The sequence below is a fragment of the Brachyhypopomus gauderio genome, chromosome 6 (assembly GCF_052324685.1).
Source record: "Brachyhypopomus gauderio isolate BG-103 chromosome 6, BGAUD_0.2, whole genome shotgun sequence".
NCBI lineage: Eukaryota > Metazoa > Chordata > Actinopteri > Gymnotiformes > Hypopomidae > Brachyhypopomus > Brachyhypopomus gauderio.
This window is the reverse complement of record NC_135216.1, coordinates 29441991-29451990: the sequence shown is the minus strand read 5'-3', so window position 1 is coordinate 29451990 and position 10000 is coordinate 29441991. Positions and strand designations below refer to the sequence as shown.

General features: G+C 51.6%; 1 protein-coding gene across 2 annotated transcripts in view; it reads right to left on the bottom strand.

The window, feature by feature from the left end:
* Positions 1 to 10000, bottom strand: part of kcnj4 (potassium inwardly rectifying channel subfamily J member 4) — a 35252-nt gene that overhangs the window by 392 nt on the left and 24860 nt on the right. For both annotated transcript variants that reach the window (XM_077010337.1, XM_077010338.1), the window contains 2 exons: positions 7349 to 7432; positions 1 to 3626 (listed from right to left, as the gene is read on the bottom strand). The exon at positions 1 to 3626 is cut by the window's left edge and continues 392 nt beyond it. In XM_077010337.1, coding sequence (XP_076866452.1) covers positions 1910 to 3626; positions 7349 to 7386 — 1755 coding nt within the window. In that variant the 5' untranslated portion in view covers positions 7387 to 7432 and the 3' untranslated portion in view covers positions 1 to 1909. The remainder of the gene's footprint in view (positions 3627 to 7348; positions 7433 to 10000) is intronic.

The following is a 10000-nucleotide window of genomic DNA, read 5'->3' as shown; positions in this document are numbered from 1 at the left end:
GAAACATCAGAAAGATTACATGTGTTTCATTAAATGTGTTTCATTAAATGTGTTTCATTACATGTGTTTCATTACATGTGTTTCATTACATGTGTTACACTATTGCTGTTTTTAAATCCCCTGCAGTGTCAACAATTCCCTCTTCCACTAATCACTAAGTACTCTAGACCATTAAATGTCTGACATTATTACCTGTTACATTATTACCTGTTACATTATTAGCTGTTACATTATTATTTGATAGTTTCCTGATTTCTTGAGTTGAAGTATAAGTGTTCTGCTGTTGTAAAGAGTGAACATCATACAACCAAACGCAAATGGCTCAGGTTTAGTGACACACCCTGTCCAAGACTCACTGTCCTCGGGTTTAGTGACACACCCTGTCCCAGACTCACTGTCCTCGGGTTTAGTGACACACCCTGTCCAAGACTCACTGTCCTCGGGTTTAGTGACACACCCTGTCCAAGACTCACTGTCCTCGGGTTTAGTGACACACCCTGTCCAAGACTCACTGTCCTCGGGTTTAGTGACACACCCTGTCCAAGACTCACTGTCCTCGGGTTTAGTGACACACCCTGTCCCAGACTCACTGTCCTCGGGTTTAGTGACACACCCTGTCCAAGACTCACTGTCCTCGGGTTTAGTGACACACCCTGTCCAAGACTCACTGTCCTCGGGTTTAGTGACACACCCTGTCCAAGACTCACTGTCCTCGGGTTTAGTGACACACCCTGTCCAAGACTCACTGTCCTCGGATTTAGTGACACACCCTGTCCAAGACTGTCCTCAGTACACAGACTCTACTCTCTGAGGACCTTACTCAGCCTGGTCTTCATCATCTTTCACCAGTGTATTTGAGAAGTGTCCATCCACCATGGTCTCATTGAGTCAAAACTACAGGTGAATATTTGAAAACGTCTGTTACTTCACCTTTATAATATACTGTAATGATTGATTATATACAGTATTGTTTGTGTTCAACATTGTGTCTGCTGTGCTACTGATCCTTTTACAATTTAATTCATATTCATGTATTACATTTTGAGTTTCTAATAAATTTGTGTTAAGTGTTATAAGAGTTCTGCTCTAGCTGTGTTTGCTGGGTGCCTCTGATCCAGTCTTTGTAAGGGAGTTCACCCTTACACCCTTACCTTAATAGGGCTGACCTTCACTGCACTGAAACAGAGATAAACTACGTGGAGTATTGTAGGTCTCTTCAGTGGTTAGATCTTCTTGGTCTCTGATGAGCAGTTAATGATCATTAATAAGTTTATGTGTGAATAAATGCATGCTCTCTATCCTCTGTGTGTTTCTCAAGGTTAAAAGGACACTAATATATTTTATCTACTTAAAGGGTTTCCTACTTTGGCACTATTTGTTGGGCTTTTTAGGTGTAAATGTGCTATGTGTGCTTTAGGTTCATTTAGGAGATTTATAAGTGTATAATGGTGGATTTCTCCAACGTCCACTTGATATGGGCTCTTCTTCATGCTCCAAACCTTTGACCTTTCACTGTTCCAAAGAATGGATGTAGGATGTAGGTACAGAAATTCAAAACCAACACATGATCAGATCCATGAGACAGATGAACTGTTCAGAAATAACCTTTAGTCATGGGGTCCAGCAGGGTCAAAAGTCAATGTCTGTCTAGATATGCATCCTCTTCTGGGAGAATCCCAAAGTCTTCAGCGCAAGCGTAAATTAGATTTCGCAAGGAGGTTTCTTTCACCAGCTGGATTATTGGCATATGAATCCAACTTTAAAAATGTGCAAAATTACCAACCTATAGCAACCTTTGAATATTTGTTCCATTTGAGTTCTTCTAAAAAGAGGCTGTTGAGGGGTTGGCATTTCACGCCTCTGGCCCATTCCTCTGGTTAAGTGGATCAAGCATCATGGTGCCTGCATGTCAAATCTTTTTGCGCATGTCCAACACACAGACGGAGTCGCTGCTGCCCGTTAAGGTCGCAGTGTCCTTGAACATCTGTTGGAACTCTAGGGTACTGCTAGTCGCCGTTAGAACCGTGAGGTCTGTGTCTTGCATCGTTAGATTGTCTCTCTCCTTCTTATTCCCCTTCTCATCCTCATCTTCATCCCCAGAGTAGAGCGCCACTTCGTTCTCGTAGCAGAAGGCACTGGGTGAATGAGGGTGTTTCGGGTACAGCGCCCTACAGCTGTCCAGCGTCCCAGAGCACGACGACGATGACGACGAGCACCAACTCTGCAGCTGGCTCAGATCTTTGGCACTGCAGGTTGGAGTCATTGGAACTTTGTAGGTCTTGTGGAACATAGTGTAGTCTACCTGGTAGCAGTTGCGGTATTCGCAGACAACGGGTTCAAATCGGTGTCCCCAGAGAATCTCCTGGGCCACGTAGGAGCTGCGGGCCTGCATGGTCATGGCCGTGGCCTCCACCATGCCCTCCAGGATCACCACAATCTCAAAGTCATCTGCTTCCATTTCAGCACGACTAAGGGTCCACAGTGGTGAGTCCTGGTCGATCTCGTGGACGATGATGAGCGGTGAGACGAGGAAGAGGCGGTCAAGGCCATCGTTGTAGCCCACGTTCAGGTCCTTCTGTTCGAGAGGGATTAGCTCTCCCTCGGTGGTGATGTGCGGCCGGATCAGCTGTGCCCGCACGTGCGCCTCCACGATGTGACTCCTCCGCATGTTCCCTACACGGAACATCAGACAGAGCTTCCCATCTCGCAGGGCCACCACTGCGTTCTCCGAGAACAACAGAGTCTGGTTTCGCTTCTTTGGCCGTGTCATTTTAGCCATGATGGCTCCAATCATGAACGAGTCGATGATGCACCCCATAATGCACTGCACTAGCACCATCATTACAGCCACAGGGCACTCCTCGGTCACACAGCGCAAGCCATAGCCGATGGTGGTCTGTGTCTCGACGGAGAACAGGAAGGCCCCTATGAAGCTATCTACGTTGAGCAGGCATGGCTTCCACTCCTTATGTTGCCCCTCGATGGCACCTAAGATCTTCTCCCGGTTGGGGTCTAGGTCTCCATGTGCCAGGGATATGCAGTAAAAGATCAATCCAAAGATCAGCCACAGTGCCAGGAAGGAGATACAGAAGAGCAGCAGTAGGTAACGCCAGCGGATGTCCACACAGGTGGTGAAGATGTCAGACAGGTAGCGACGAATCTTGCTGTCCATGTTGGAGAAGACAATGTTACAGTGACCGTTCTTTTTCACAAAGCGGTTTCGCAGCTGCCCATGTCTCCTGGTGGAGATCTTCCCATCGTAGGTGCTCTCCATGGCCATGTCTACCCTTGTGCCACCCACCCTGGGCAGGCGTTTGGGTGATTGTTGGTGTCTGGGTGAGGGAAGATGTCTGGATGAGTGTTGGCGTCTGGGTGTGGATTGGTGTTTAGGTGAGGTTTGGCGTCTGGGTGAGATTTGGCGTCTGGGTGAGGTTTGGCGTCTGGGTGAAGACTGATGTTTGGGGGAGGGTTGACGTCTGGGGGAGGATTGACGTCTGGGGGAGGCTTGACGTCTGGGCGAGTTTTGGCGTCTGGGTGAGGGTTGGCGTCTGGATGGGCCATGACCTTTGCGTAGTGTGACTGTGGCGATCTTTGGGGCCTCCTCATCTGGAGGAACTATACTATACCTGCAGAACAAGAGAACAGAGATATGTGGGTCAGGCAACCTGGGTGGACACAAGGAAGAGGAAGAGGAGGAGGAGGAGGAAGGTGAATGATGCAGCTGGGCTATTTTGACAGACTAAGGCACAAGTGTGAATACACCATTGTGTGTGATTTACATTATCGTCCTAAAGGTGTCACGTCCAGCCCCTCCCTCCTCCCTGGTCCCGCCTAGCTCCCCGCTCCCGTAATTAACAACACGTTAATTATGTCAACGCAACCGTTCGACCGAGACGCTTTCAACGAGCGGTTGGATTCTATCCAAGCTATGCTTGGAAAGGACGCTGAGGGGAAACCGGTGGCGCTACCCTCTCTCTGTCTCGTCCCTGAGGTATACGACGGGGAGAAAGGATTAGTCAGGAGCTTTCTCCTCCAATGTGAGGGTTACTTGCGTTTCCTCACGGTACCCCCACCACCCGAGAGCATACAGGTCGTATTCATGCGGTCACTATTAAAGGGAAAAGCCCTAGAGTGGGCTAACATTGTCCTAGCGCACCGGGTTACGGATGCATGGACTGTGAAGGGATTTTGTCGGACGTTATGTGAAAGGTTTGGTGGAGGTGTGTATGAGTCTGCCCCTCAGTGTCGACGGGAGATACCTGCTGACCTGTTGGTCAGTAGTGGGATCGAGACCTCCACACCTCCCGACGACGCCTGCACAGCCGCCCGGCCTCCCGACGACGCCTGCACAGCCGCCCGGCCTCCCGACGACGCCTGCACAGCCGCCCGGCCTCACGACGACGCCGCCACGGCCGTCCCAGCCTACGATGACCGCATCCTGGAAGCCACTCCCCAACGGCCCCCCAAGAATTTTTTGGGGGGACGCAGTGGCCACTCACCCCAGGAGTGGCCAGCTCGGGCCCGTGATGACGTCAGCATAGCGGATACGCCCCCCGATGACGTCAGCATGGCGATCACGCCCCCCGATGACGTCAGCGTGGCGATCACGCCCCCCGATGACGTCAGCATAGCGGATACGCCCCCCGATGACGTCAGCGTGGCGATCACGCCCCCCGATGACGTCAGCGTGGCGATCACGCCCCCCGATGACGTCAGCGTGGCGATCACGCCCCCCGATGACGTCAGCGTGGCGATCACGCCCCCCGATGATGTCGGCCCGGTGGACACGCCCCCCGATGACGTCGGCCCGGTGGACACGCCCCCCGATGACGTCGGCCCGGTGGACACGCCCCCGATGACGTCGGCACGGCGGCTTCGCCCTCCGATGACGTCTGCACGGCGACCCCGCCTGTTCCCGCTGCCCGCCAGCGGGCCCCGCCTGTTCCCGCTGCCCGCCAGCGGGCCCCGCCTGTTCCCGCTGCCCGCCAGCGGCCCCCGCCTGTTCCCGCTGCCCGCCAGCGGACCCCGCATGTTCCCTCTACCGTCCAACAGGTCCTGCCGGTCCCTGCGGCCCGTCGCCTGGCCTCCCAGGCCCCTGCGGCCCCTCCGCCGGCCTCCCCAGTTTCCGCTGTCCCTCAGCTGAACCCGCCAGTACCCATGAACCCTTCCCCAGCTCCCCTGGGCCCTCCTCCGGCTCTGCTGGTTCCCCAGGACACTCCTCAGCTTACGCCAGCCCCCACAGTGACTGCCTTGCCCGCCTGTGGGCCTGGGGCTGGTCCCATGCTGAACTGTTCAGACACTGACACTCATGTTAACCCTGTTTTACACTCGCCTGTGTTCCCTCTTTTGCCCTGTCCCCTCCCTGGTTTCCTGTTGGTCCCCGTTCCTGTGTGCGTCTCTGTCCGCGTCCATGTGCCTGTCCCTGTGTCCGTCCGTGGTAGTGTCCTCCATGTCCCTGTTCCCGTCTCTGTTCCGCAGATCGTCACCCACTTTGTTCCCGTCCCTGTCTCTGTCTCTGTCCGGTCCTGTGCCCTTGACCCCATCTTGTCCAGCTCCCTTGGTCCCGCCTCCTGTGTCAACCCCCTGTCCTGTGCCGTCTGGTCCCTTTCCCACGTCACCGCCCAGTCCTTGTCCCGGTCCTCCCATACGTCTGGAGTCCGGGCCGTTGTCTCCATCCTGCCCCGTGTCTGTTGTCCCTGCCCCGGCCTCGCCCGTTCGTTTCCCTCTGTGTCATGGTGTCTCTGTCCCCAGCGTCTGTCCGGCCCTCCCTGGTTGGCGTGCCCCGGAGTTGCACGCCTTGAGGGGGGGTTATGTCACGTCCAGCCCCTCCCTCCTCCCTGGTCCCGCCTAGCTCCCCGCTCCCATTCGTTCCTCCCTCTGTCTGTCACGCCCCCTCGTTAGTGCCCACACACCTGAGTCTCGTTTCACCGTCTTGTCTCTGTGTATAAAGAACCCCGAGTGTTTCATTCCCTTGTCGGTCATTCCCTGTACGTAAGTTCCTCATTGTTCCTCAGTTGTACCTTGCTTTCTGTTCATGCCTTTGCCCTTGTACCCTCTGTTTTGTTTCTAGTCTTTGTGTGTTGGTTTGGTTCCCCCCCCGTGTTTCATGCTTGTGTTTACTTCGTGCTTGTTACTCGTCTTAGGTAATCTCTTGTAGTTTATATTTCCTTGTCTGTTTAGTTCATAGTCTACGCTATTGTTGTCCCAGCATCATCGCTCCCCTCATTGTATACCTCCCCTCACATATGTTTCGTAGTTCTCGGTCCATTGTGGTTTTTGCGTTTACGTTTCTCTGTAGTTTAGCTTACCCGTGTCGTTGGTGTTCTCTCCTTATCGTTAGCCTAGCTCCCTCTGCCTTCTGTGGTTAGTCGTGTTTGTCTCTCTTTCCATTAAAACCCTTTAAATTCTGCAATTGCGTCATGCCTGCCCGTCACAAACGTTACAAAAGGTCACATAATGACACAAGTGTAGCACGATACCTCGGTAGATGACTGAGGTGCCCTTGAGCAAGGCACCTAACCCCAACTGCTTCCCGGGCGCCGGGCTAGGGCTGCCCACCGCTCTGGGCACGTGTGATCCACAGCCCCCTAGTAATCACTAGTGTGTGTGTGTGTGTGTTCTGACTGCACAGATGGGTTAAAAGCGGAGGACAAATTTCGATTGGGGTGTAAAAATCACAATTGACAAAATATGCACATTTAGATGTGAACACTGCAGACACTAATTCCACAACTGCTGGTTAAACAGTGACTCTCACTAGCTCCTACTTACAGAGTGAAGTGCTTTGCATAATTGCCTCATTTCTGCCAGGATTCAGTTTAAGTACAGAGGCAACAGTCTTAACCCCACACTCACCTGTTCATCTTAACCCCACACTCACCTGTTCATCTTAACCCCACACTCACCTGTTCATCTCCCATGCAATGTAAACAACAAACTGCATCAATTATGGGTTACCTGGGCCTCTCAGCCAGAGAGGATTACCAGGGAAGGTGAATTGTGTTTAGCTGAATGAAGAGAATTTTGTCGAGTGCATATTTGGGGATTATTATCACAGCCCTGGCCTTCCTTAATACTATGGACAAATGTTGGAGATGGTGCGTATTGGGAGTAGGGATAGTGATGGATGTAGGTGTAATGTTGGGGATAGCAATAGTGTTGGGGTAGGAATAGTGTTGAAGGTAGGGGCAGTGTTGGGGTATTGATAGTGTTGGGGGTAGGGGCAGTGTTGGGGTAGGAATAGTTTTGAACGTACGGGCGGTGTTGGGGGTATGTGCAGTGTTGAGAGCAGCCTTCAAAACATACGCACGCATACACACAGTATACTTTATATACAGTTACAGTGTACCTGCTGGCTCTGTTTCTGCCCATGGTGTTGTCAATCATTGAGTAGTGATTGTCCTGCGGTCAGAAGAGTCAGGCTGTGATTGTCCTGCAATCAGAAGAGTCAGGCTGTGATTGTCCTGCAATCAGAAGAGTCAGGCTGTGATTGTCCTGCAATCAGAAGAGTCAGACTTTGATTGCAGTGAGAGTCAGAAGAGATCAGTGCTCTCTGTCTACTGTCCGAGATTTGGAATTGGCATCCTAACAGCCCAGCAGCACACACACACGCACACACACACACACACACACACACACACACACACACACACACACACACACACACACACACCCTGCAGAGAATTTGAGAGAGAAGACAACAGCTCTACAATATGTCTGTGGGTGTGAATGTGTTATATGTGTGTGTGTGTGTGTGTGTGTGTGTGTGTGTGTGTGTGTGTGTGTGTGTGTGTGTGACCTTACCAAGGATGAGAAGTGTGATCCCCCGATAGTTGTAGCTCACCCACCGGTCCCCTTTCTTAAAAAGGGGAACCACCACCCCTGTTTGCCAATCCAGAGGCACTGCCCCCGATGTACAAAATATGTTGCAAAGACGTGTCTGGTCCGCCGCATTGACAATGGAGGCACGGAACAAGGCCCATTCGGACTCAATGTCTCCGTCCTCCCTCGGGATGTGGTCAAAGCTCTGCCAGATGTGGGAGTTAAAGATCTTTCTGACAGGTTCCTCTGCCACACGTTCCCAGCAAACTTTCACGATACGTTTGGGTCGGCCTGGTCTGTCCAGCAACCTCCCCCGCCATCTGATCCAACTCACCACTAGGTGGTGATCGGTTGACAGCTCAGCTCTTCTCTTCACTCGAGTGTCCAAGACACACGGTCGCAAGTCCGATGACACCATTACAAAATTGATCATCGAGCTGCGACCTAAGGTGTCCTGGTGCCATGTGCAATTATGGACACCTCTGTGCTCAAACATGGTGTCCGTTATGGACAGACTGTGACGAGCACAGAAGTGTATGTATGTGTGTTCAGATGTCCATCCATCCATCCATTGTCATCCGCTTTATCCGTGTTCGGGTCACGGGGGCAGTAGCCTAAGCAAAGAGGCCCAGGTTTCCTTCTCCCCAGCCACCTCTTCTAGCTCCTCTGGGAGGATACCGAGGCGTTCCCAGGGCAGCCGAGAGATATAATCTCTCCAGCGTGTCCTGGGTCTTCCCCGGGGTCTCTGCCCAGGTGGCATCCAGACCCAGTGGGGAACCGTCAGGGCCCTCTACGCCCTCTCAGAGGGCCTAAAATATTCTTAAAACATAAATATATATAATATAATTTATCCAATTTTATTTTATCTACTTACAGTTTGACAATCGACATCTAAACAATTACAAAAATATAAGCAAATAAATTATTCAACCGTGTCTATTCAATCTGTGTTGGAAGGTGAGGGGTTAAGTGGAAGCCTGTGAGTCTGTGTCTCCCCCTATCAGGAATGTGATGCCCGCTGTTCATTTACAGAGGGCCTGGCGGTTATAATTCAGCGCAATACCAGTTTCAAATGACAGTAAAATTGACCAATCATATCTTCCCACTTAGTGGGCGGGCTTAACCCTATGATAATTTCCGCCCGCTGTGGCGACGCTAGCTGTTGTTAGTGTACCACCGCTAGCTAGTTTCGATTCATTCCTTTGATGCCCTCGTGCGCGTTGTTTACATATTCCGCTCCCGAGGAACACGGAGCTGTGAACCTTATTTTGTTGGAACCTTATTTTGCTTAAGAAGTTATCTAGTACATATGTTATTGTTTATTGCGTACTGTACTGTCGTCTCAATTTTAATTTTTTTTCTATTGCAGTTAATTAGGAGAGGAAACAACAAATTTTTTTTTTGGGGGGGGGGGGGGGGGGGGGGGATAGGAGCGGGCCCAGGTATAATGGTCACGGTTCGCTACTGTCCAGACCAGATGCCCGAACCACCTCAACTGGCTCCTCTCTACATGGAGGAGCAGTGACTCTACTCCGAGCCTCTCCCAGATGACCATGCTCCATACCTTATTTCCGGACACCCTGTGGAGAAAAGTCATTTCAGCCTCTTGTATTAGCAATCTCATTCTTTCAGTCACTACCCTGAGCTCGTGACCATAGGTAAGAGTCGGAACGTAGATTGACCAGAAAATCGAGAGCTTTGCCTTTTGGCTCAGCTCCCTCTTCACAACAACGGTTTGGTACAGTGTCTGCAATACTGCAGCCACAGCACCGATCTGCCTGTCAATCTCTCGTTCCATCCTTCCCTCACTTGTGAACAAGAACCTGAGATACTTGAAGCAGCGGGACCCGTATCCTATACTCCCGGAGCACCCCCCAGAGGAATCACAGAGGGACACGGTGGAATGCCTTCTCCAAGTCCACAAAACACATGTGTACTAGTTGAGCAAACTCCCATGCACCCTCTAGGACCCTTGCAAGGTGTCAGGAACAGCACATGATATCCGTGTGATGCGGTTCACCTGTCGCTCATCGCCCCTCCCCTTTTGCAACTATTTAAGCTTCCTCCTCTCTCTTCCGGGTTGCGAAGTATTGTTGCCATGCCACATACCAAGCGTTTTCTCAGTGTTACTGCTCTCCCGTGTACCGACCTCTGCTCTCCTCCTAGACCTCGTCCCCTG